This window comes from Aspergillus ibericus (assembly GCF_003184845.1).
Source record: "Aspergillus ibericus CBS 121593 unplaced genomic scaffold BO80scaffold_4, whole genome shotgun sequence".
Lineage (NCBI taxonomy): Eukaryota > Fungi > Ascomycota > Eurotiomycetes > Eurotiales > Aspergillaceae > Aspergillus > Aspergillus ibericus.
Window position 1 is genome coordinate 45,700 of NW_020292102.1, and position 25,677 is coordinate 71,376.

Consider the following 25,677-nt stretch of genomic DNA (forward strand, 5'->3'; position numbering starts at 1 on the left):
CCTTATAATCAGCTTCGTTGTTGCCTGGTTTGTATTGGTATTAATTGCTGTGGCTTGCTACTCCTTGAGGCCAGTGTATCAACGCATCCGAGAAGACTAGCTAGATCAAAATCGTTAACCGATACTTCGCTTCGGGGTTCATTTTCAATTCGCCTACTATGTCAGGAATATCCATCGCTTAAGCTTGTCTCAACTACGTACTGCATGGCACATTGGATTGTTATTCTCAGGGAATCTCTAAGTCTTTGACTATAATCCTTGCCCTGAACGAACTCAGGTGGATCAAGGATAGGTCCAATGAAGCTTTTAACAAAGTTACTGTTAGGGCTACCGATAATGGTCTTGAAGTTAAAGATTTGGAAGGTCGTGTTGAGGATCTCATGCTGCCAACACGAAAAAGCTGTCCTTGTGTGCAATAGTTATAAGTACAACAAAATGATAATGATTTTTCATTCTAACCATATGTAGCCCAGGGTTGTCGCACGATTATAAACGGGAGGGTTTCACTGAGGATGTCTTTGCAGAAAGAGTTTCGTTGGCCAATTTAGGAGCACACTTAGTTGAGGCCTAGTCGGAGATTTATATCTGTCTTAACTATTTTTTTTATTTATAATCATCATATTGTTTGTTGCACCTCACATTCGAGTGGGAAAGACCAGTAATATATAGTAATTCCCTTTTAGTAGAATTCACAACTGCATGAAGATTTGTATTTATTAGCCTCAAATTCTTCCAATTGCTAGAGAAAACCCATCTATTTCATACATTATCATAGAGAATTGCAGCTCCCATATCATAGAGTGCAACATCTCTTCGGACTTCGTCGATTAGAGAGGTTTATAAATCGACTCAGAAGGTAAGAACGAATTGAAATAATTTTTCAGAATTTGACCTCCATAAAATGGTACAAGATACTGACTGGCGTCCTCTTACGCATTCCACCCCCTATTTCAACATCAGATTGCATACATTCCCAACAAGATATTCGACAAGACCAAGGATATCTAACAGTTTCTCCCTGAAGCTGTGGTATGATATCTCTTTTCCAGTCTGTAAGGTGTATAATCCACACAATACCTCGCACATAGCTTCAAACTTGTCGTGGGGGTGTGCAAAAAAGTCCAGAAGCTCTTCTGAAAGAAATGGGGACGTTGCATCAAAGTACCAAGTCAGAAGGGCCAGATTTAGAATGATGTCATCGTCAAGCATATCGGAGATACATTTAGTATACTCATCAAGGAGCGAGTTCTCACTAAACAGAAATACTTTTGCCGAGGAATACCCTCCCATCCGGAGACCCTGACATATATCCAAGAGTACCTTACTTTCAGAGTCAAGTCTTTATTGAAATAATATCAACTCAAAGACCTTAGAGCCGAAGCACCATGCCTGCAGAGATTTCAAAGCCAACTCAGCCAGGTGAAGAAGGATCTGGCGAGATAAAGCACTCTTTATGTACATTAGCAGAAACCCTTAAAGTACTTGAACTAGTCGCTAACCATTTTTCTTGACCCGAAGTAAGATGTGTGAAACAGGGCCTGATCAAAACCTAAGTCTTAGAGGATGGCAACTGAGCCAAGTTCGAAGTAACTAAAAGAACTAATATATAGGAAAGAGAATCTCCTGATAGTTTATTCTCTCCACCCCTCCAACCCCCTTCTCTCTTCTACGGTAAGGAGTGCCTCATAGCGACCACCATCCTATGGATGGTACTTAGACGCAGGGGCAGTGTTACCCGCGTCTTTATGAAGCTCCACCTTCAACATATTTCGGTATATTGAAAGTCGTGTGACGACGAATCACGGGCCTTAGTATTTCTAGTCCCCGACCCTGACAGCCTCACAAACAAGCTGTCCTCCGCCACCCCCGCCTGATTCCAGCTGGCCGTGTGACAGATCCATTGTAATGAGAAAGCCCACTAGCTAGATAGAGACATTAGCCTGCTATTTTGCTACCATACCTAAGACCGGATATATCCAATAGCTTCACACCATGCGCAAGCCCAGCAATAAGATAGCCCGGCATTCAACCAGTCTAGAGCTCCATAAAGTGCTAGACTATTAAGTAAGGCGGTTATTTCCCGCTCATTATTCGCTAAAATAAATATATCGCAAATGCTCGATGAGTGGAAGTCTAGCTAAGTTCACATCAGCTCATAGCCTCGCCCTGCTCGTTTAAGTTATATAAGAGATTCCTTTTTCTCACCTCATCACCGGGACCTACCTTTCCAACAATCTCATCGCTCGACATAGTTTTCTCTCTAAAAAAGTTGGTTTCCAGCATGGTTCCAGCTGACGTATTGCTCAAAACTCTCATCCCAGGCTACGGGCTTTTAGCTCGTTTACTTCCTTCTTATTTTCATGTTAATATTACCTCCTATCTTCTTGTCTTTGTAGGACACCTCGCGTTCTGGGCGTATGCCATGCCATCATTTTGGGACCGACTCCAATCCCTCCTTCTACTGTTCTTGACGTCGGTTGAAATTCACTACCACGACGATCTGTTTGATAATGCTATGCGATAGATTTCTAAGCAGAGCACCTTGAACCATACGTTGCGATTCGTTGCTGGCACAAGAATGAACTTTGCTACCCTTTGGGATGACACGGAGGAGGATGAGAGAGATCTGTCCGAAGCAGATCAATTGCGATTCGAAAATGATCCAAGGCCGTTTTAGATAAAGAGGACGGAACTTAATAATCTTCGAACAATTCGTTACACCCCCGCACCAGCTCAAACCCATTATTTTACCTACCGCGGATGTTTGATTGCTCTGCGTCGTCAACCGTATAAGAATGCCGGAAGTCCTTGGGTTACAAGCATGGAAAAGCTATATTTTTATACAGTTCCGTGGAGAAGGGATGTGCTAAAGGATCTTTTATATAGTATCCAGAAGACTTCTAGCGAGCATGACAAACGTCATGTTGTTGTGAAACGCGGGCTTAAACTGAGATCCGATTTCTAGTGGACACGGATGGCATCCAAGAAACCACGGCCCCTGTTGACAGTTATCATGGATTCGGAACTGAAAAGGGGTATTGTCCAAGATATACAAAACTACCTACATCCTCGCACCCGTTCCTGGTACCAGTCCCGAGGTCTTCCATATCGGCGAGATTACCTATTTTACGGCCCGCCAGGTACAGGGAAGTCAAGTCTGTGTTTTGCAATTGCCAGTCTAGTGCAGCTTGAAATTTTTATAGTCAGTCTCAGCGCAAGCGATCTTAACAAAAATAGCCTAGCTCTTCTGTTCCAGTCCCTACCAAATCGATGCATCGTTCTGTTTGAAGATGTAGACCAGGCCGGCATCCGGAAACGCGACACCGATATTCCTCTATCACGGAACCGGTGTGAAACAGACGAAATCACCGACTGCGACGGCTTGGAACACCACAGTCCCAAGCAGCAATCAAGCGGTATAACTCTTTCCACATTACTCAATGTCATTGACAGTGTATCAGCGCAGGAAGGCAGAATCCTGATCATGACAACCAACCACATCGAAAAACTCGACGGCGCTCTCCTTCGTCCCGGACGAGTAGATATGCGAATTCCCTTCCACCATGTCGACTCGTCAGCTATTCAGCAGCTTTTTCTCTCCTTCTTTCTAAAGCCCACTGATACACTGGTTATGGAAGGCACGGAGTTATTTAATTCGATCGATTCACCGCCTACCGCGGCCCGCCCCGATTGGGATATTGAGGAAATCATGAAATTAGCACTCGCATTCAGAGACAAAGTTCCTCAGGGCCGTTATACTACAGCTGAGGTTCAAAATTATCTGTTATTACACAAGAATGATCCTGAGTCCGCAGTTCGTGATGTGGTAGGATGGGTGGATTAATCGTGGAACTGAACCATATCAAACCAGTCGCGTCTTGAAATGGGTCAAAAAACATTAGAAAACGACATGAAGGTCCAGCAAGATATATATCTATTCCAGAGTGTATTGACCTTGAATTAGTGAAACATAGTATAATATACATTTTCTAGCTTCTGCAAGACTTGATGTTCCTCGTCGAGTAAGGTCTGCGTCTGCGGAATCCGAGCCGTCCGGGTAACTTGAACACGAGAATAGGGATGGGGTCAGGAGACTTGCAGAACAACTCCCCACGCGCGAATCAAATTTTTGAAATCTACGCAACCACCACAAGGCCTGCGGGCCTCACCTCTCGTATAGTTATATTTAACACCTCTGGCGACATTTTGATACCAAGTTTGAGGGGTCTTACCCCCTCGTGGTGTTGAAATGGCGCCTAGGTCGTCCCCGTGGCCAGTCTTGGCGGCCGATACAGAAAACTCTGCAGCCTATGGCAACACCATCAGTTTGACGCAGCACGCAGTCAACTAGCAACACGATGCGAGAGCGATTATCGAACACGTCCGAGAGGGTCAAGGAAGCCTCCCCAAGTCAGTGATACAATTTGTGGAGGCGGCCTTGAAGACCGCAGAAATACTCACCACAGTCAACCTGGATAGCGACCTAAGGCGCGAGCTAAAGGAGCTGAGCGACCGCTCCCAGAGGGAGTTCGCCCAGCTACAACACAACGTCACAACAGTCAGGATCCAAACCGACCCCAAGAACACGCTCAGGTCCGTCTCCAGTGGAGGGACCTACGCAGACGCGATCCGCAGAGGGATTGGGCTACCGTCCAGCACGACAGCGCCGACCTCTACCACACAACGCACAGCAGGGACAGGGACCCCGGGGGTCTCCGCATACAAGCTGGACAGGAACAGAGAGGTCATCATCAAGCTCGCCAGCCGCCCCATCATCGAACGCCTCAGGGCCACGACCCCGTTGGATATCATCAGGAGGGTGGAAGAAGCACAGGTAGTTACATCACGTGATCACAAGCCGCCTCAGTGTGGTACAATCCATGGAGGCTGACCGGGGGAGCCGAGGCCAGGAGGTCCGCCGTCCAACATCTCAAGAGAGTGCAGAAACGAGCAGTGATCCTGATCAACGGAGCCTTCAAGGGTACAGCGGGTGACGCGCTCAACACGGAACTTTACCTGACTCCGATCCCTCAGCTTCTAGAGTAAAGGGCGGAGGAGGTAGCCATACGTATAATCACGGGCCCCAAGATTGGTAAGCCAATGGGGGGAGTCCGATACACGGGAGAACAACGCACGTTTCTGGAAGCATTCCAGGCGGAGCTAACAAACCGCAGGCACCAGCTGAACCGCGCCGGCCGGCCGGAGCCCGACACACGTTGGGAGGCTAGGAGAGCCTTCATCCAACCCCCCTAGAGAGATCCATCCAGGGTGGTCATTGAGGACCGCGAGCGGGCAGTTGAGACGTGCGCACGGATTGAGGCGCGAGAGAGGATCACCCTCTACACAGACGGGAGTGGATACAGAGGCCACGTAGGGGCGGTGGTTATCACGCCTAAAGAGAACGGGGTCCGGAAGAAGATCGGCCAATACATGGGCCCGGAGACCATCAGCAACGTGTATGCGGCCGAACTCCGAGGCCTACAACTAGCCACCACGTGGACTAGGGTCCTAGGGGTGGACAGGGCCAGGAGGGACGGAGAGGTGCACGTATTCAGCGATAGCCAGGCTGCGCTGAAAGCCATGCGCGCCCCGAGGATGTCCTCTAGCTAGCAGATATTAGCCCTCCTGCTCAGGGAGGTCGAGGAACTCCGTAAGAAGGAAGTCAAAGTCAACTACCACTGGATCCCAGGGCACGAGGGGGTCCGTAGCAACGAACGCGCAGACAAAGCTGCTAAGAAGGCAGCGGAAGACCAGAAGCAAACAAGCGGGCTGGTAGCCCTAGCGTCAGCGGCAAAGAGGACCACGCGCTAACTAACAAAAGAGTAGTGGAGGAAACAGTGGAAGCAGCAACCAATCCTTGCTAAGCTAACTAAACGCCTTATATCTGAACCGACCAAGGCGTTTCTTAAGCTCTACAGGGGCCTCAGCAAGCCCCAGAGCTCGGCACTGATTTAGTTACGCACGGGCCGGATAGCCTTTAATCACTTCCTGTACAAAATCAGGGCGAGGGACTTAGATAGATGTAGCTGCAACAAGGGGTCACAGACTCTGAAACACATTCTATTTGATTGCGAGAGACTCCGCGGGCTCTAGCTCGAGCTCCGACAGAGGCTCAGGAAGTAGAGGGTGGCAGTCAACTAGGATGACTTTAATGTATTAGTAAGCAAGCCCGCCGCGGCTCGCTACGTCGCTGACTTTATGATCAAAACAGGGCTCTTGAACTAATTCAACGAAGTCCCGCCAATTGCAGAGTAGGAAGACGTTGGGGGAAGACGCTGGATATACAGAGCATGTAGGCTACGCGTGGGTATCACCCCGCACACAAGCCGTACCATACATGCAGCCACGAGGAAGATCTGCGGCGATCCACAGAGGCCAGGTGAGGCCTGAGCAAGCGCAACAACCCACACAGATGCTATACAGAGAGCACCAAGCAGAGCCAGGTACAGCTCTACGGGGGGCTAAGGGGAACAGGGGGACGAGGCAAGGTGTGGTGCGCTTTTCGGCAAGCTTTTCGAGCACGTGATGTCTTGGCAACGACGTCAGGACCCGAGGCAAGTGGCGCAGGGTCAACACCATGTTTTGTGTCATTTTTGCATTTTGTACGTACATGAATAGCCTCCCTAGGAGCCTAGGGAACACCTGCACAGCAGGGCCACTAGTAAGGCCGGCTATATCAGGTTAATGAATTCTACTACTACTACTACTACTACTACTACTACTACTACTACTACTACTACTACTACTACTACTACTACTACTACTACTACTACTACTACTCAGGAGACTTGCATCAGTATTGGTATTTTAGTTCGACGAACACTTCCACATGCACTGCAGGTAGCCTCTAGGATATTTCATGAAGTAATTGCTATATCTTCTAAACATGCTTGTTGTAACTGCTATTTGAGGAACTCGGGAATCAAGGAAATCTCTGCCAGTTTAATATCCCAGTGCTGCTGAGCTATTCCATGTTGTGGTTCTTTGAAATCAGGAACTGGAGTAGAGGAGACTGACTGGACTTTGGATGCAAGCCCGAAATCCCCACGATAACCCAAGTCCGTACTGCGCTCAATGGAATTGGGATCGACTGTACTGGAGTTAACTCTTTCTGGTGTGGATATTGTTGAATCGGAAAATGCCAGACTTGCACTGCTACAGTCTACTATACTAGAGCCATCATTAACACTTGAGAGATCATGACTTTTAAGATCCGCACTGTCTACTTTTTGTTGCTTATACCAGCGCTTTCCTAGTTTCCGAACTCGATGATGGCATTTACTCTGTCTCTGTCGCCATCCTTTTTGGTCCTTACTTGTTTGGTTCTTACCTATTTCCAGTGCTCTATATTTTCTTGCATGGTGTATACTATTGTCTGCCTGGATTGATTGCTGCAACTGATGGTCTTACACAATCTGTTCCCCTGTCCCACACCCGGTTCTCCCTGAAACATGTGTATCATCAGCAGTATTCTCATCTAGTATAAAATGCCCAGCTTCATCAGTCAAATCTGTGGCAGTAGAAGGTTTATAACTGTTAGGGTCATGGTCGAGTAGTGGAAACGACGTAAGGTCTCTGAAAAAGAAAAAATAGATACAGCGACGAACGAAGAAGCCTGTTACTGTCTCGGCCATGGGAACCTTGTCTGCATGCAGATGATCAATAAATAGATAAAGGCTATTGTCATTATGCGTCTACATTCGCGACAGGCTACATCGCATGCGTAGATCTGTAGAGAAATTTGCGAGATGCTCAGGAGACGTTTTGGCTTGGTCCGGAATAGCATTTTGAAAGCATTCGATGATCTTGTCGACTAACAGTTCAAATACCTGGGGTTCGTAGCGGAAAATACCAGGTTTGCGAGCCTGGAGTAATGCCGTACGTGCAATTGCCCGGTCTGGGGATCGATTAACCAGTTCTTCAATCTCAGTCGACCGAAAACCAAGCCGGTAGGCGAGTCTAGCCATCTCACAGACCGTATGCTCATCAGCCTTTGCACGATTGAAATTTGCGAACAGCTTGGCGTCAGTCTTTGGATCAGGCGGCATTAGCGGGTAGTGTCTCATGGCATAGAGCCAGACCTGGCGATATCTGAGTTCGAACTGCTCCATGGGGCTCACACGTGCTGTCCGGAAGGAGGACTCTGACGTTTGAATAAGGCACTCTTCTTCTGGCGGAGCGACGAACATGTGATTCATTGTGGTGTGTATTGAGCCTTTGACGTGGCCGAGGAGGTGTTTGATGCAGTGCGCGCAACTTACTAGGTATTTGAAATCCTCGAAGAAGGTATAGAGGGAAGGGATGAGGCCATCGAACCGCTGTATTTGTGCCCAGATATTAATTTGCTCAGCTTCACTAAATGTAGTAAAAACCTGACTCCTTAAGACTAGCTCTTTCGCTATTTTGGCGTCACTACATGACCTAGGTGCTAATGATTGTAATTGGTCTACCGTATCGTGATCAATCTTCTTGCTTGCTATTGAATTCCTGTCTACAAGAGACAGCCAGAAATGTCGTATGTGTCTGAGGTAGTTGAAGATCTCCTATGAGAAAGTGAGAGGAAATGTTCAGCCTTGCCGATTATTAATAGGGAGATGGCAGGAACTTTGGCCATGTACATTATCGCAGTTGACGGAAACCAGGCTCTGGAGTGCACTGATCCGCATTCCATGATGCTATAGGCCAGGGATAGTTAATAGTGTATCTAGAGCACACCGCAGTGGGTGGTTTTTGGAGTTTTTAATCTGTTTGAACCGTGCTTGATTGCTTCACGAAAGCTTTGCCAGCCATCTCTTTTGAAATGGACGATTTACTTCTCCTTCAAATCGACGAATATTGCGATATATCTCGCCATCTGTGTGTGTTATCTTACTTCTATATTCGTTGATCAGAGAAGCCTTCAATTCATTGTTAATGTCTATGATGAGTGCAGGAGCGTCAGTCTATGTGCGTTACCAAAGGGTACCCGTATAAAGTATGGGATATAACTGTACTGTCTAGGTAAAGGTCCACTGTTTATTAACTGTTATCAGGGGCCAAGACTTCAGATGCTGCCTGGATGTGATGACACCCATGAAGACCCCGTAACTCTCCTGGATTAAAATAAAGTAGAGGTTTGAGGTTTGCATTACTTATAGGAACTTCTTATAGAACTCTGGCTTGCCTAAGAGCCACTTCAAGATCACGTTTGGCAATAGTAGCGGGAATATGATTCTCAGTATTAAGATGTTTACACTGACCTGACTGGAAGACCTGCTTGAGCTGTTCCACAATCTTTCTGTCTAAATCTTGATAACTGGATAGATTAAATTTAATTTGTTCAACCTTGACCCTAAACATGCCCTGATACACTTATTACCACTCAGTAGTTAGCCGCGCCTCTACCTGGGTAAACTAATCTTGCTGCATGAAGTGAAATACACGAAAGTTTTACAAAGATAGTCATTGGAAGTAAAGGGGGCGGGATATATCCTTTTTAAATTTAAGAGTAGGTTGCTGAGAGCTGGCTGAGCACCTCAGCAGTCAGTTTTCCCAGGGCTTACCCAGTGCCCTACATTATAGCTACAACGCTGATAACTTGCCTCAACAGAAGCTACCTCAGCAGTGTGCTTGATCAACAATGACTTTATCTGAGGTTCTGTTTGTTTCTTTTTCTTGATTATTCGTGTTAGGCAGGCATATAGTACAACTAAAGTTACATTTGGCAAGCCCAGCCATATAGCTGAGTCATATATCACCAGGTCAAGAACCAATCAGCTTTTAGGCCGGAGCGATAATAGAGACATTAGTACCACCACACCTTAGCCTAAAATATTTGCTAGAACCCCGAGAGTCAGGCTTCTAACACTTTATAATATTCACAGGCTGATACTGCCACTAGTTAATGTATATTGGGAAACTGCTAGCTTGGTTATAAATTGCCGTTATTCTGAAAATACTAAGCTACTTTATGCCTTTTATGTGGCCCAATCTTTTCAGGAGACATAAGCATACAGCTATGAAAAAGCTTAGGATATGGAATTTTCTTAGAGTCTGTTGGGTTGATAAGAGCCTTCGTTATGACAAAGGGTAAATCTATTAAATTCACAGCAACATATGCCACCATGTCTTGGTACAAAAATAAGCTACGTTGATGTAGGATTGAAAGGGTTCGTCTTGTACGATACTGCCTCTCCAAAGCATTCGCAAATCATTGCAGATGGGGGTAGGGGTTCAGCTATAGTTATATAATAAAGCACATCAGTTCACATCAAGTAGTTCCCAGATAGTCAAAAGCCGACCGTTCTGTTGACCTCGCCGGATTTGGTCGTCTGGTAAATCCTCAAGGCAGTACGTGTTTCGCGGGGGACGATGAAAGAGGAAAGACTCGAAAAGGTCCCCATCCTTGAAAAGCGCATTTGGTAGCTGCTGTGTTTCACGGACCATTTCTAGAATAAGACAAGCTTATTCTTTCGTTAGGTTATGGTATTTGGTGGCACTGACTGCCGGTGTAGTGGGATCTAATATTATTTTATTGGGTAGGTATATAAGGACACACCCGCTCCCAGCAGCTTGTACTATAGAATCCCACTCCCGGTCTTGATTGTGCCAAGACTGGATCTTCCTTTTCACCTGGTCCAGGTTTGGTGAACTGTGGTCCTCTGCATTTGAATCTACATCTATAGGTCTAGACAGGGCGATCTGGTCAATGATGTCCTCGCGACCTGGATTCCTTCCGGATGTAGGATCCTGGACATTTCTCTGTGTCTGTATATACTGGAAAACAGACCATTGGAGTAGTTGTATGCTAAAATTGTTTAGCCTGTAACCACGGCAGCACTGGATAGCAGTTTGATAGATCTACGTAGGCAGATGTTCACCGGTTGTTGTTTGTGATCTTTGAAGTAAGTTAATATGTTCCTTGATCTTCAGCAAAGTCTCGGGTAGGAATAAGGCCATTGCAAGCTGGAGAAGACGATCTATTTTTTTATCCCCAATTTGAGGTATAAATCAACGGAACACCTTGTAGACATCTTTAAGAAAATCATGTTTATTCTGGAACTACTTCCATTTAGTAGCAATAGTGTTTTTACCTTCTTCTTCACGGGAGCAAATAAGACCATGTCTGTCTCTCTCATGAGCTTGCTCCTCTGACTTTATATCCTGCCCTCATATTTCGGTTGTTTCTTCGGTGTCAATCTTGACCTGGTAATCAGTAAGGCCCAGTGACTGACTGGAACAAGACTCAATCGGATACATTTCTTCTACCAGTTGGTTGAACTCTTCTTCCGAAATCTCCTCGCTGCCTGGAAGACCGCTGAGATTATATAACCCAAAGCAGCCCTCTGCTACTTGATGGTCCCGGTCGCGGTACTGGACTTCCGCCTCGTCCGTAACGTATGGTTTTATTTTATGCAGTCCACCGGGCGAAGACAAAGATTTGCGGTCTACCCAAAGACAGTGCTATTAAGTCAGAGTCCATTGTAGGCGATTATATGGAGTAAAAGTCACCTGGGATCCCTAGAGCGCCAAGGTAGAAGTGTTCTGGAAAATACGCGGCAAACCATTACAAGAGGATTAGTAGCTGGGTTAGAACCCTGTTCAATGTACTGATCTGTAGCAAAGAATTCAGAGTGAGCAGTAGAAACTAAAATTATTACTGAGTTATTACCCGTTCTTTTATCTTGAATACCAAGTCAGGATGCTCGGCAAACTTCTTGATTAGCCCCTTTATTAACGTGAGCTTTCCTATCAAGGCTAACAACCATTGCAACAGACCGGTAGATAAATTAGTAATGTGAACATAGTTCTTTGTCTTGTAAATGATATATAACTGCAGTGAAAATGGTCCGAATAATAATAAAATTGCTAATAGTCAATATAGAAAACTAGTACCACACTGAAAACCAGCTGGAGGAAAGAAAGTTGGCTAAGTAGGATTTTCCTTTAATTCCTGGGGTAGAAGGGTATCGGGGAAGAGGAAGCAACCCCTGTTGCTTTTTCTTTGTAGCATTATCGACTTGAAAGACTTTGCTATGGCTTAAGCAAGGATTAGCAAAGACTGAGTGGAACTGAGCAGAAAGGAGCAGAACTGAGCAGAAAGAAGCAGAACTAAGCAGAAAGAAGTAGAACTAAGCAAAAAGAAGTAGAACTGAGCAGAAAGTGTTCTGCGACTGAGTCAGTGGGCAAACAATTTCTTTTGAGGATAGTTAAAGCTATTGTTAAAGCTTTAAGTCCGACTTCTTGACTTAAGCAGCCTTGATCAATCCCAGAGTAGAGCTGAGTGGAACCTAAAAGAATACAAGTAGAGCATTGGTTATCCAATCAATAATACGAAGACAAGCAGACTTGACAGCATGTGATTGAAGTCTACCGAATAATTACCGAGTTATTTACGCCATCACCTACGGCGTAAGCGACAAAACGCAAGTACGTACTTCTGGCTTCTCCCGTGGCAGTGCGGACGGAGTCGGTTACCCGGTCGCTAATTTTATTCAATTGCTATGGTTACCATGTCCTTTCCAGTCTTACTTAGCCGAATTTGCAGGACGGACACAAAGTGACTTCTCGGGTACCGATTAGATGAGAGATCAGTGACACGGTTTTCACTCTCTTGATCGTAGTGTATCTTGTCACATCCCCCTATAGCTCGTGTGAGGGTACACTTGTTGCAAGAGGGCTCTTTGTAGCTGTTTCGGTATTTAGTATGAGTTGGGAAACCCTATGAAAGAACAACAATTCATGCATAATTAATAGGGCTTATATAATGATTTTTAATAGTATTATGTCAATCCTATTCGGGTTATCAACCCGAAGAAGCTATGGCTTTATTTTGAGGGGTGTTGTCTCCACACTCTATCCCCCATTGAGCTGCCCCAGCATCCTTTTCCACCGAGTCCCCGTGTGTTGAACTATTATCTTTAAGAGCCAATTGTGTTTCATCGTCATACTTAGAAATAATATCTTCCAGGCTCTCAATTATTGGTATGGGATAGTATTCATTCTATCTTCATTAAGGTTGCAATTTGACTGAAGAATAGAATGATCTTTACTTACTAGCTCCGGCATTGAAGGTAGCCAGCGTTCTAATACTGATGAATTGAAAACAAACCGCTGACCATTTCTTCTGGTTCTAATCATTATAAAAACATCGGACTCACATTCCAGACTATACTGGGCCGCTTTTCTGAAAATGCTCTTTTTAAGGCGATTTTTTTGCTGGGTTTTTGCTTGGGTGCTTTCTGATCGATGTCTTTTCTGTAATTGAACTTTCTGGGCCATGGTATACAGGTATAAGGACTGTCGGCCAGGTAAGAGGGACTGAGAATCATATTCTTCCCCACGGAAGAGGGCACATCATCTTTTAAATTAGGCAGGCCTGGGGTAGGGTGAGTCTCGCTTCACTTGATAAACTCTGGACTTTGACCTCAGCCACTTTTCGTAGTCTCAGCAGGACTTATTTTCGGAATAGAAAACAATATTTTTCCGACCAGGTCCCGGCGAGAATTTTTAGAGCTATAGAAATTTAGTAGACATAAGACCAACTGGCCCTTTGAGCTATAGACTAAAATATGGTAAGTCATTTAATTCCGCTGGCCTATGGTCTAAACTTCTTGAGCGCCAACCCTTTCCCCTCTAGGGGATTCTTCTGACCCCCAGATTTGCTCTTAAGAACTATCCATTACTTCTATATAAGGAACCCTCTTTTCTCCTTTCAACGCTGTTGCTTTGTTATTAATTTTTAACTCATTCTTTTTTTTTTGTCTCCTTTCTTTCTTCCTTTCCTCCCCCTTTTTTTGGCTTATTATTCTATTTATTTTTCCCTTTTCCACACCAACACCCATCAAACGACAACCCACTGTACGCCATCCCATTTGCACTACGTATCTATGTTATTTTAGATAGAAAGCCTGCGAGTCCAATCAAATATACATTTCTTCTTTTTATTCGCTGAGCCGCTCAAACTACTATCGTGAATGATAGAATCTCTGAATGTGATGTTCAAGGTAAATCGAAGAGTTCCTGGTCATGGCTATCGTTTCGGCAGCCATTTACGAAGCGTTGCAGAAAAGAATGTCGGACTAGAGAGAACTTGACTACTATCGCCATAAGGTAAGAAAAACGGAGGTAAGAGAGCACACTTGTTCCAGTCTCGAATTATACTTATCTATCAGTTTCGCTATACGCTCTGCAAAGTTTACGAGACGATCTCGTATTTAGATTCTTCAGAGATCACAGAGCTTTTCGACGACGTTAAATCATCGGGACAAATTACGGATTACGAATTACGTGTTAGTTTAAGACCTAGGTTTGATATGGACCATACTAAATATCCGATACCATCTTTTCAGAACGCAACAATCACAGGTAGCGCGTTATCTATACTTTCATTAATGTCAAACTCCTTTAGCCTCGAGATCTTGCTTTGATTGATTAATCCTGTTTACTGTAGAGTCCGTTTCTCCTCTGCCGACTGTCGGACCGCATTCCCCAAGTGGACAGGGTACCCTGGCCCCGCTCAGTAGCCAGACATACATTCCTATTACCGAAAACCAGCTTTATGCGCCTACTGGTTGGCAGGATAACTTAGGTTTGGAAGGACCGACTTTGAAAGAACCCGATCATCAACCCTTGTTGAACGCGGAAGATCCGAATTTTTCCATCCTTGGCCCTCAGTCGGCAGACAGCCCTCAATTCTTACCATATGCTGAAATCGCGACCGCCGACCGAGAAATATTTTCAGAATTCACGTCGGCACAGTCACAGGCGACAGATTTGTTTTCAGCTACCGAGCTTAATGAGCCTATCACAGCCACGGCCAATAGCTTGCCACTGGAGCCTGCATTATGTATGCTTCAACCAGATGGCCAAGGCAATCTGTCTTATCCGACCCCTTCAAGTAGCTGTGATTCCCCTGAGACTGAGCTGCGCGAGCTCACACCCGCTGCTCCAGCATCCGCATCACGGAATCGGGCAAGTAAGTCCAAAAGTACGACGAAGCGGAAGCGTATTCGCAGGCAAGGTAATTCACAGGATACCATGGCCGAAGAGGCTGTCTACTCGCTTCTTAAGCCGTGCGTATTCGAGAGGAAAACGATCAAGAAGAAGGACCGCAAAAAAACAGACGTAATGCAGGAAGACGTTGTGGAGGTAAGATTAAGTGATATGCATGTCAGGGAAGTTATACATGCGGGAACTCGATTGTTTCGCGCCGATCCATGTGGAGCTCTCTGGTCCAGAGTCCAGACGTGGATCGCCAGCGAATCACGGGGGCAACACGCACTAGGTATTCCCAGTAAATGGAGGGGAATTGAAGCAGCTGCGGAATACTTTACAGAGTTGCACTCAAAGAAGATTACTGACCCTGTCTCCTCTTGGGTAGCAGAGCTGCTACACTTTATAAACTACCACGATATGTGCAAACGACCAATGGACTTTTGCTCTCGGCCGCCAAAAGAAGGGGAAGACAAAATAGAGACACATGTTCTGAACTGCATCGTTGAAGCCATCCCCAGATATTTTAAACAAGACCTCCCCTTGGACAAACGTCGCGACATGGTCAGCAATGTGATACGATATGGAAGATGGTGGTGGAGACTTTCCCATTGGCTTGGGGTCAGTATTCTGCTGCTTGGAGACGACGAATTGTTCCAAATGATGTAAGTCAAGCAAGGCTAAATAAACTCAGTCTACTAATACCTCACCAGGAAGAGTAAGATGTTCACAAATAAACAGATTGATGCCCTTATTACCTATGCCTTGCGCGGACGGCTAGGGACAGTCAAACTATTTCGATTATCGGATCCTGTTATGAGAGCATTAATCCGGGGGACAGTCAGTCAAGAATTAAAAGACGCTGTTTATTCCAGTGGTTCTCGTCTTTTTACGGAAACGATATTGGAATGTGCTCTTGGTGAGGATACAGCATTAGTCCAAGAAAATCCCGGGGTGTCTTGGACGAATGCTGTGCTAGACGATAAAGACCCTGGGGATAGTTTATTTGCAATTTTGGGTATCTCCGACACATCACAGCCCAAAACACATTGTAGTCAACTGCTTTGGTAAGGTTGATATTATATCTATTTTCTGACCAGCGATTCCAGTGCCTGAGATGGGCTTTTCTCGTGAATATTACTGTAGTCTTATCATAGTCTCCGAGATGGTTTCTATATATATACAGTATGATTCTTCTACACATATATTTTTTGACCGTACACTTTGAAAAACCATGTCATTACCTCAGCTTAGAACGAATATGTGCTGAGGAGACCATGCCCAAGGCAACCGGCATTACACCGAGGCGATAAAATTCTCTGTACGCTGAGAACGCCTTCAGTGAAGGCGATAGAGCACCTCAGGCCTCAGCCTAGCACCTAGGAGCACGCTGAGTGCCAGAGGCTGCCCCGTCAGCCAATCAGCGAATGCAACCGTAGTTCAGACATACTAAAAAAAATACTAGAAACCTAGACGGACGGGCCACAGCCAGCATTTTATCCTCAGCGGGTCAAATTGACAAGGGGTAGTCCAAGGAATATAAAGGAGTTCTTATGCCTCATTAGACGCCATTTAATTCAGTCAGGTTTTTTTATAACTGTGTCATCTACCTCTAACCTCATTCCTACGCATACGTGGAGCATGAATGCGTTAAACATCTATGGAGTTGTCGCTGGCGGCATTCTTGTAGCACTGTGTATGGCTAGGGCGACTAGTCTATTGGCACGATGGGCAAAAGTAACAGATTCTCTTATTACCAAACACTTGACCCTTCCTTATATCGTCCGTCGGCACCAGCTTTATGGTCCATGGAGCCGAGGTAGTATTCTTCTTCACCTGTCTTATATTACAGTCAATATCTTCCTGGTTTTCTTTGGGGATTTCTCATTAACTAGCGCTGGTCGCCGGGCTGGGGCCTTGGCTTTGATTAACCTAACATTTCTTCTTTCTGCGATGCATCTTAGTTTCTTGGCTGATTATCTGGATATCACCTTGAGAAATTACAAGAGAATTCATCGTGCTGTTGGTTGGATAGCGATTGCACTTCAAACTTTCCATATCATGATGGCAGTCCTGGTTTCGAGGGTGGATTTCCCAGTCCATGAGCCGGAAAATTTCGCCGCGATCCTTGTACGTTTCTTGACGCGATAAAGCCGATTCGTCGCTAACTCTCCATAGGGCGCCGCGTCTTTAGGGATCCTGGCCATATTATCCCTTCCATTATTTCGCAGACGGGTTTACGAGGCATTTCTACGGGCGCATCAAGTTCTTGTCGGAGTGTATGTCTATGGCGTTCTGAGACATATCCCTAAAAGGAGCCACTCCTCGAGGTTATACATCTATATCGGCCTCGGTACTCTGGGATTGACCTCGGTGTTGCAGTTGATAATGCTTCTCTACCGAAATGGCCTGTTTGCTGGTCGTGGTCCCCCCAGAGCTATAGTATCCTACCACCAGGGAGAGAAAGCAGAAGACTATGATAATATAAAAGGCGGTATCATTAAGATACGGATCATCCTCCCTCGATCAGTCAAGGTGAAGGCAGGACAGTATATTAACCTTTAGATGCCGACAGTAAGTCTCTGGTCGTGGACACAAACGCACCCCTTCACCATCACGTCTTGGTCACGAGAGAAGCAAGATTCTCTGGATCTGTTCGTGCAGCCACGCCAAGGTCTCTCCGCCGATCTACTTCGATATGTGCGCCCGATCACCGAAGGCTCCGTTTCTTTCTTGGCGCTTTTCACAGGACCCCACGGGCATTACGAGCCAGTCAGTGGCTACGAAAGTGCACTTGTTGTCGCGAGTGGATTTGGAATCGCCACGGCGATCCCATACATAAGGCAAATGATATATGGGTACAACACCTGCACGTCCCAAATCCGTCGACTGCACCTGGTTTGGCAGGTTGAATCAATGGGTCAGTTGACTCCCTGACTGCGGTGAGCGAGACTGACTCGGTAGCAGACATCGCGATTGCAGCCCAGAAATTACTAAACAGCATGTTGGCGGACGATGTTATGGATGATGGATATGTAAGTTTCATCACTTATCAATCTGATGCAAAGTTGACAAATTGAGTCAGATACTCAATATTTCAATATACATGGACAAAGCCCAGCTCGCGCAAAGTAGGTTACCGTTTGGTGAGCACAAGAGGGCCTTTCTCTACCAGGGCACTCTGGGTTATCGGGATATCATCTCCCAAGAAGCGTCCGGCGCTCTGATAGAGAGGCTCCCCAATATCCGCGACGAGCCAGGCGAGACACTAGTAATGGGTAAAGTGACTGCGCTCCTAAAAGGTGCCTGCTAACGCAATTCTTACAGTTTCTGCGACGGATAACATACGAGACCACATACGGGAGGTGACCCGAGACTATCTCCATCAGCGTGTGAACTTTCTAGAACTAGAGTATCAGCCATGCTCCTGATTTCTCTGCCTGAGGTAATAGAGGAACTTGTTAATGCTGTGGCTTATAGCAGCCATCAGACCTGCCATGGCTGGTAAGGATGGAAGCCTTCACAAACCAAGTTTTTCTCCTTTAAAAGCCCGATGGCAAAAAGCTAATTGCCCCATTAGTTAATTTGTAAATAGAATACTGTAATGCCCCACTTCCAACTCAAGTCACTTCACTCTGGAGTATACTCTGTTGGCATCTATTCTACCGCTTACTATCTGTAGTCAACTTTCTAAAAGCCTTATAAGTACCTAATATCTCTAACTCCTGTTTATCTATCTGTCTTCGCATAAACACTGATAAGTTTACCAAGATATTAGGTGCATTAGTGCCGGCTGAAAATAAAAAGCCATCAGGTGATGGTGATATAGTACTTCGGGACTTGCTCCGCTTATCTATATTAGTGTGGATAATTATGATGAATAGCCTATCCTTTATTTTATAATATGTATTTAAAATATTTAACTGCACCAGAATATTCTACAGTAGCAAGTATAGAACAATGGCGCCAGAGACAAAAAAAATAAGTAATGGGCAAGAAGCAGGATAATCAGGGCAGAAATAATCTCCCTCAAGACTTAAGGGCTTGTTATGAATGTATGTGTCGAGATTAAGGCAAGACGGACGAGCCCAATCAATTCACCAGGAGACCAGCGGCTCTTAGCTATAAACGGATGCTAAATAGATTGTGAGAGGTTGATTAACTACACAAAGGTATTTACTTACAAGTTTCAAGTCCTCTATGGTCACCACAGACGTAGTGGCAGACAGGAACTCCACTGGTTCAGACCCAATCGACCAACAGTCCACGTTGTCGATCCCGATCGCACCGTCAGCCTTGACGTATTTCTGCATGAGCAGGGTAGTCACAGTAGTAAGGGCACTAAGAGAACGGGATTGGGATTGGTCTAGCTGGTGTTCTACACAGTGCTCAAGTGCTGCTTTCTGATTTGTTAGATATATGCCATGAAATCGGTATTATTGGATTGCTTCCTACCAATTTCAATGAGCCCGTCGAGTCCCAGAAGAATGTTGGAGTACTCAATGGCTTGATGCTCCCAGCCATTCGCCAGTAGATATGATATCCCGTTAAGAACCTCCATCCAGTTAGCGATCTTAGCGATTGGAAGCAAGGGTTGACCGGCATAACATTACCTGCGCAAGGATGGACGCCAGTTGAAGCTCACTTGGAAAGCGGTCACAGGCAACAAGGTTATCCAAAGTAAGAGGGCGATCGACGCCAACAGAATATAATACCTCTCCGTGTTTATATATATCTTTAGTGGATATGACGTTAGGATGTTGGACTTTCTGTAATATCTTCAATATTTTATCTCCGCTGCGCTCGGGGTATGCGCGCACAGCGAAGACCCGAGAAGGACGAGTGCGATGCACGGCGATAGATACAGACCCTGCGAGATCGCAGGTGAAGATCGGAGTCAATGCGTCCCAGGGAGACTCGTCCCGTAGAACCAGTGACTGGGCAACCGAGCCGCCTTCTTCAACAATATTGGGAAGTACGAGTTTTTTTCGTGGGCCTTTTAAAGATTTTTTCGGGAGGCCATGCCCAGACGTCTCTCTTCTTTTACCTTTCGATAGTGCTGAAACATAGTTATCTGGCCTGTGGGTTTTATCGGATGTAATAATGGATGGGTCCGTCGTATGTTGCCCGTCAACTAAAACGCCCTTGAAAAATATCTTTGTAGAGTATTTATCTTCGCGGTTCATGTTTACAGCGAGGAGTAGTCTTATGGAACTGCTAATGGAAGTTCTTGATAGCACAAGCCAGAAGGAGGCCAAGGTCATTGATTATAAAGGAGGGAAGGGTTACATATTTTATAATAACTTAGCTAAACCGCCTCAGCCAAGCATAGCCTCAGCCAAGCGTAACTTCAGCCAAGCGTAGCCTCAGCGGAATAGGTATCTAACCTCAACGAAGAGTATGTCCTATGCCAAACATAAGATATTTTGGTCGCTCACCAGGAGAGCCCGGCATATATATTTTTAGTAAGAGATTCCCTTCTTCTTTTCAACTTCGCTTGCTGGTTTCCTTTTGAACATTCCTGTGATAACAAAAATAGAGTCTTTTCTATTTACTGATGCTAAACGGCACTTGACCACCAAAAGACAATTGAAATATCAGGGAATAGCTAAGATTAATTTAGACCAGATTTCCTTCTATCCATCTATCAATACTAAATTTGACCAAAACAATGTTGATCGGATCTCTGAAATATTCCATAAGGATGCATGTCGACGACTGGACATCCGAAACCATGTAACTACTATCGTCTCTAGGCAGCATTTAAAAAGGACCCTTCGGGCCGCAAGAGCCACAAGCGGGGAGCTGATGACTAACAATCCTACGCAATACCCGCATCTTCATTTCCGCGTTAGCCAGGTTCGATATCTCCACGGTCAACACAGACTTAAGGCGGGAGAAGAGACACTGCCGCCCACAGAACAGTGGTAGACTGTAAATCTCTACCTGGATAGTTTGTCCTGCGCGTGTTTAGATACGGTGGCCCACTCTAACTTCTGCACAGATATCAGCCCGACCTTGCGAAATGCTCTCGTAGACGAGTACGCGAACGAGAAACAACCAAGCAATGGTGAAATATACCGGAAGATCCGTCAGTACCAGCACGAACATAATACCTGCTTCCAGAAACGATGGTAGTCTCGGCTGTCGGACAATAAGGCCAAACGCTTGCGGCAGCTCATATCCTCCCCAGACAATGTTGACCTCTGTGCGGCGTTTGATGGATTACTCGCGATACCAGGACTATGGAACGGGATGAGCCTTGGCTCTTTGAATAAGGTGCTAGCATTAAAGTGTGATGAAGTTGGTCCCCCTCTAACTACATATGACTATTACCAACATCATGTAGGAGATTGTTCACTATCTCAAGCATATAAAGAGATTCTGGGCCACCCTTGTGGACCATGACCCCGCAAAAATGGCCAAGATCGATCTTCATACGGTGGACAGTCTGCAGCGACACGCCCCAAACGCATCCGAAGTGGATAAGAAAGCCGTGAAAGACCTGATTGTTAGCGGCGAGGTCCTCTCCAAGTTCACTAAGCCCAAACGTCTTTCCATTTGGCATAAGTTGAGATCTTGCGAGGAGTGCGACTGTGTTATCCCATCCCTTCATACATTTTTCCGCGATATATCCTATCTTAATGCATGTGCGGACGTTGTAAAGCGGCTGGTTGTTCTCACCAAGCAGTGTCCCACAATACAGAAAGCGTTGGGTCACAGCTTTCGACCCCATAGCGCCAACGAGGATTGCCAAATACAAATATCAGAGACAACCTTTCGCAGACAGCCTGGCAACTTGGCACAACAGCTAGACACTGGCTATCGCCAAATTTGGATGTACGCCATGCGATGGTATCCGGAGATGGCCAAAGAGGAACAGAGTCACACTGTCAAGGCTAAACCTACACGCACGATGGCAGATGAGAACGCTATCTATGACATGGCCGCACTTGCTCGGCAACTAGGATTCTGCTCCAAACAAATCGAAGACATCTTAAAACAATCTCCGGATCGGCAAATCGCACGGGCAGCCCTACTAAGAGCTCGAAGAGCCGATCGCTATCATTATAATAGAAGCTCATTTGAGTCTCTTATCGACCGTGTCGTGGAAGTTTTCTCTTATGCGATCCCTAATGAGAACGAGTCAGTAATAGAGCTCATTGCTAGCAGAGCAGTGAGTCTGAAAGATCGCTGTGGGCTTCCTCTGGTGCAAGCCTAGCGAATAGATCGGCCGTGTCTTTTTCTTGATCAGTTACACACGGTACCGTCATCGCAGTGGCATGTATCTTCATTTTATGTAAGACAATGTGTCTATTTTGCCTTCTTTGGTAGACCCTCTATATCCAACATAGGCTTAAATATCCCGGAGCGACATTCGCAAGAGCTTTACCCGGAACGGTATTCGCCATTATTTTTCCCAGATGAGGATCATTCAGCGCATGACGAGGTTCGGGTAACAGCAGAATTGCAAACACGCAGTGGCCGTGAAGGACAACTTACAAACCGTGCCCAGATGCGAGAGATCTGTCGGGCGCAACGTCGCCATAGTCGGGAGCAAAGGCGGGAAGAAAGACGGAGCAGACGACAACGGCGTCGAGAAGGACGTGAGACAGAAGAGGAGCCCACCATTCCCCGAGTGCTCTCCTTCCGAAATTCCCCGCCCAGTGAAGGCAGCGCCATAAGTTATGGTACTAGGTCAATAATAGATTCCCCAAGACGCCCAAGGACTTCCATATCAAGCAATTCTCAATCCATTTCAGAGGGTGGGGGGTCTGTGCAGCTTCAGCATGATACAGAGGGAGCAGTTTCGGAAATGTCCGAGGAAGAGCTGCTACAAATAGAAGAGGGGCGGCCGATGCAGGCAATGCAGACCAACGCTGACTCAGATGAACGCCAGCGGGAAAATGAATTAGTAGCAGTAGAATATACTGAAGAAGGGAGGGTAACAAGAGAGCAAGAGCAACTTTAGTGTGAAACTAAACAAGCTAAACAGGAGCGACTAGAGCACGAAGCTAGAGAAAGAGCTGCTGCCGAACAAGTTAGGCAGGAGCAACTTCAGCGTGAAGCTGAATAAGCTAAACAGGAGCGACTAGAGCGCGAAGCCAGAGAAACGGCAGTCAAACAGAAACACCTGATAGGAGATCGCGAAAGTAGATCTAGGTGAGAACAAGTATTACAGGAAACCGAAGAGGAGGCTGCAACGCATTTAAGCTTACTAGGTAATAATAGAAGTTAAATGTAACTAGCTGATACAGCTGATATCCAAGGAATTACTGCTGATGATATGGAAAAGCTTCTTGATGGGATGATACAGGGCGAAGTGGGACAGAAGCTAGTAGGCGGCGAGGATATAAATGGACGCGATCAGTTGACCAAAGGTCCAGGTGAAACTGCCAGGGACGCTCACGTTGACGAAGCCCGAGTGGCTCAGCAGTGAGAAATCGCGTATGCTCAGTTACAACAACAGGATAATCCATTGTCGCCAGATGATCGTGGTACATCTGCCCATACTCCACAGCGTGTCACTCAGCTAGATCTACCTACTATGATTACTAAATAGCGTCAAAGGGCGAGCAAGCCGGATGGCGATGACACGGGGCGACAACAGTTGCGACCGTCCAAGCCCGCGGGGCTCAGAAAATCCCGAATGAAGATAAAGCCCACTCATCGAGACATCAACCGTTTGGGCACTCTTGATGCCGCCATAAGCGATGAACTAGAGTGGGATCTTGAAGCTAGTAATCCAGCCCTTATATTACTGACGCAAGCGCTACATATGGCCGGGGAAGGGGTACTAGGTGCGCAGCCAGAAGATCACACATTGTTCTAGCCAGTGCCAGAGTTATAAAAGCCGAATTTATCTGTGCCGTTGATAGAAAGAAGCAGTGACAGGGTCATTATAGATATTAAACCTCTACCTGGCCATCTAGACCAGGCCGCCGGTCACGACAGATTCCCCGATAGGAGGCAGAAATGCTTTGAAGGAACCACCATATCTAATACTATCTATACCGTCACAGATCAGGCTAGACACTATTTACCTACCGTGGCTATGCCTGCTGGAGCAGCCGAACACAGGGAACACGCTGCTTTGGCATCGGAAGAGTCATCTGGACTCCCCAGCCAGGGTAATCAAGGAACCTCACCAATGGTCATGGAGTCTACTGAGGAAGCTATGGGTCTTGCTCAGAAAGGGCAAAAAAGATCCGAAGCAGATCCAGAGCGAGTTCGGGAAGAATTGGACCAACGAGCGGCGGCAGAGTGGGCGCTCTTCGAAGAGGATGCCGACAACCAACTACATCCGTCTGAGGTGCAGGGAGTTAAGACAAGTTTAGACCGTCCAGAACCCACACACTCGCCTCAAAAAAAAGAGACAATTGAAATCAGCAGCGGTGCAAACGACCAGCCTAAACACTCCACAGAAACCAATCCGAACTTCGAGACTCAAGGAGCCACACCGCCTGCGCAAAGCTGGGTAGTTTGGAAGACTGCCTCGCAACGTGGACGCCCGCACCGACCACTGGGCATCAAAGCAACACGGGATGACGCTAAGCAGCGACAGTCCAAGGCCACGTTCCCACCCGGCATTGGGGAAACGCAGGTGGATAAAACTGCCAGCCATAGAAAGGTCGCACGGACACGGCGGGCTTCAAAGGTCATCACTCAAATGGATTTCCGTGCGTGGACGGAACAAAATCACGCCGTAGGAGGTTCACAAACTGAGCTACGTGGTGCCAAACGGCCCCGACCTTTAGGAGATAAAGTTGAGGAAGTCTGCATCAGACCACGGGCCTCTAATGCAGATTTGGCATCATCGAATCAAACAAAAAGGTTACGGTCGATTAGGCAGCAAAATAGGGACGAGCAGATATCCTCAAATACAAACAAGGCGGTCCAGCAAGTCTTACCTCCTGCACCAATCACTGGCCAAAGGGTCGGCTCAGGAACGCAATTGATGGCTACCCCAGCTGGTACGGAGGTTACCATCACTTTCCGAGCTTACGAGCGTGGTGAATGGATGACGTTGGCCACTATACCTGTTGATGCCTCTGATCCACACGAAGCGCAAAAGGTCGCCGATCGCTATGCGCGAGTAGAGGACCAGAATGCACGTTTTTATGACCGTAGCCTCCGAAAGGTTAGCGTTAACCAGTGTGTTCGTGCGGCGATCGACAGTGGTACTTATACTGTCCTTATGAGTCTTGGGAAGGAACTCTATGTGACCCGGCAGCTGATAGCTTCGGTCGCAAGGTTATTCGACGAGGGGTTGCAAACCCCGGGAGTTACAACAGACGATGAGTTATAATAGGCTGCATCTTATAGAGCAAAATCTACCATGGCTGAGAACGCGGTCTGTAGTCCAGTAGTGTCTTCCACGCGTAGTTCAACGACTGAAGAGGTCTTTTACTAGCAGTGGACGCCGGTCGGCGGCTGTGGGACCGAGAAGGTCCTGCGACCGTGGTCTCAGGACCTGGACGGTCGGCGGCTCGGCGGCTAGGGCCCTGGGCCTTGGGCCATTGGGCTTCTGCCTGTGAGTTTAGCACCTGGGCCACAGGTGTCGGTGCCTCGGACATTGGCCCCGCACCATGGCGCCTCTGACCTAGTCAGTGCTGAGACAGAGAACTGGTGGCCGCCTGCGCCCCCGGACTGTGGATTTGTGCCCTCGGTGGATCGAGAGCCCAAGTGGTCATGTATCACACC

At 46.5% G+C, this 25,677-nt stretch overlaps 10 protein-coding genes across 10 annotated transcripts; 6 read left to right on the top strand and 4 right to left on the bottom strand.

Annotated features, from left to right (window-relative positions):
* Positions 1–2,281: 2,281 nt before the first annotated feature.
* On the top strand, positions 2,282–3,868 carry BO80DRAFT_490564 (P-loop containing nucleoside triphosphate hydrolase protein; the record flags this gene model as incomplete). Its single annotated transcript, XM_025723645.1, has 5 exons — positions 2,282–2,502; positions 2,539–2,670; positions 2,857–2,923; positions 2,966–3,206; positions 3,243–3,868. The coding sequence occupies 5 exons, from the start codon at positions 2,282–2,284 to the stop codon at positions 3,842–3,844; spliced, it is 1,263 nt and encodes a 420-aa protein (XP_025579219.1). The 3' UTR covers positions 3,845–3,868.
* A 490-nt stretch (positions 3,869–4,358) lies between these two features.
* Positions 4,359–5,610, top strand: BO80DRAFT_461387 (uncharacterized protein; the record flags this gene model as incomplete). Its single annotated transcript, XM_025722447.1, has 3 exons — positions 4,359–4,410; positions 4,467–4,834; positions 5,254–5,610. The coding sequence occupies 3 exons, from the start codon at positions 4,359–4,361 to the stop codon at positions 5,608–5,610; spliced, it is 777 nt and encodes a 258-aa protein (XP_025579220.1).
* Positions 5,611–7,694: 2,084 nt separating this feature from the next.
* On the bottom strand, positions 7,695–8,198 carry BO80DRAFT_441138 (uncharacterized protein; the record flags this gene model as incomplete). The annotated part of the gene is made up of 1 exon (XM_025721174.1): positions 7,695–8,198. The coding sequence occupies one exon, from the start codon at positions 8,196–8,198 to the stop codon at positions 7,695–7,697; it is 504 nt and encodes a 167-aa protein (XP_025579221.1).
* Positions 8,199–10,239: 2,041 nt separating this feature from the next.
* BO80DRAFT_431481 (uncharacterized protein) lies at positions 10,240–11,102 on the bottom strand (the record flags this gene model as incomplete). Its single annotated transcript, XM_025720745.1, has 4 exons — positions 10,240–10,427; positions 10,483–10,499; positions 10,538–10,755; positions 11,073–11,102. The coding sequence occupies 4 exons, from the start codon at positions 11,100–11,102 to the stop codon at positions 10,240–10,242; spliced, it is 453 nt and encodes a 150-aa protein (XP_025579222.1).
* Positions 11,103–13,032: 1,930 nt separating this feature from the next.
* On the bottom strand, positions 13,033–13,254 carry BO80DRAFT_316201 (uncharacterized protein; the record flags this gene model as incomplete). The annotated part of the gene is made up of 1 exon (XM_025715074.1): positions 13,033–13,254. A coding segment is annotated over one exon (222 nt), but the record flags the coding sequence as incomplete, so codon positions are not given.
* Positions 13,255–13,258: 4 nt separating this feature from the next.
* On the top strand, positions 13,259–16,089 carry BO80DRAFT_431482 (uncharacterized protein; the record flags this gene model as incomplete). Its single annotated transcript, XM_025720746.1, has 11 exons — positions 13,259–13,289; positions 13,352–13,367; positions 13,543–13,553; positions 13,963–13,985; positions 14,065–14,091; positions 14,154–14,270; positions 14,331–14,346; positions 14,432–15,129; positions 15,226–15,638; positions 15,687–16,040; positions 16,074–16,089. The coding sequence occupies 11 exons, from the start codon at positions 13,259–13,261 to the stop codon at positions 16,087–16,089; spliced, it is 1,722 nt and encodes a 573-aa protein (XP_025579224.1).
* A 525-nt stretch (positions 16,090–16,614) lies between these two features.
* Positions 16,615–18,404, top strand: BO80DRAFT_480836 (ferric reductase family protein; the record flags this gene model as incomplete). Its single annotated transcript, XM_025723365.1, has 6 exons — positions 16,615–17,103; positions 17,152–17,508; positions 17,539–17,893; positions 17,941–18,008; positions 18,059–18,251; positions 18,301–18,404. The coding sequence occupies 6 exons, from the start codon at positions 16,615–16,617 to the stop codon at positions 18,402–18,404; spliced, it is 1,566 nt and encodes a 521-aa protein (XP_025579225.1).
* A 605-nt stretch (positions 18,405–19,009) lies between these two features.
* BO80DRAFT_318000 (uncharacterized protein) lies at positions 19,010–19,907 on the bottom strand (the record flags this gene model as incomplete). Its single annotated transcript, XM_025715089.1, has 4 exons — positions 19,010–19,108; positions 19,158–19,372; positions 19,429–19,528; positions 19,587–19,907. Coding segments are annotated over 4 exons (735 nt in total), but the record flags the coding sequence as incomplete, so codon positions are not given.
* A 169-nt stretch (positions 19,908–20,076) lies between these two features.
* BO80DRAFT_451868 (uncharacterized protein) lies at positions 20,077–22,195 on the top strand (the record flags this gene model as incomplete). Its single annotated transcript, XM_025721906.1, has 6 exons — positions 20,077–20,091; position 20,138; positions 20,513–20,900; positions 20,985–21,064; positions 21,167–21,276; positions 21,323–22,195. The coding sequence occupies 6 exons, from the start codon at positions 20,077–20,079 to the stop codon at positions 22,193–22,195; spliced, it is 1,467 nt and encodes a 488-aa protein (XP_025579227.1).
* Positions 22,196–24,124: 1,929 nt separating this feature from the next.
* Positions 24,125–25,282, top strand: BO80DRAFT_441141 (uncharacterized protein; the record flags this gene model as incomplete). The annotated part of the gene is made up of 1 exon (XM_025721175.1): positions 24,125–25,282. One exon carries the CDS (start codon positions 24,125–24,127, stop codon positions 25,280–25,282), a length of 1,158 nt encoding a protein of 385 aa, XP_025579228.1.
* Between the last annotated feature and the right edge of the window lie 395 nt (positions 25,283–25,677).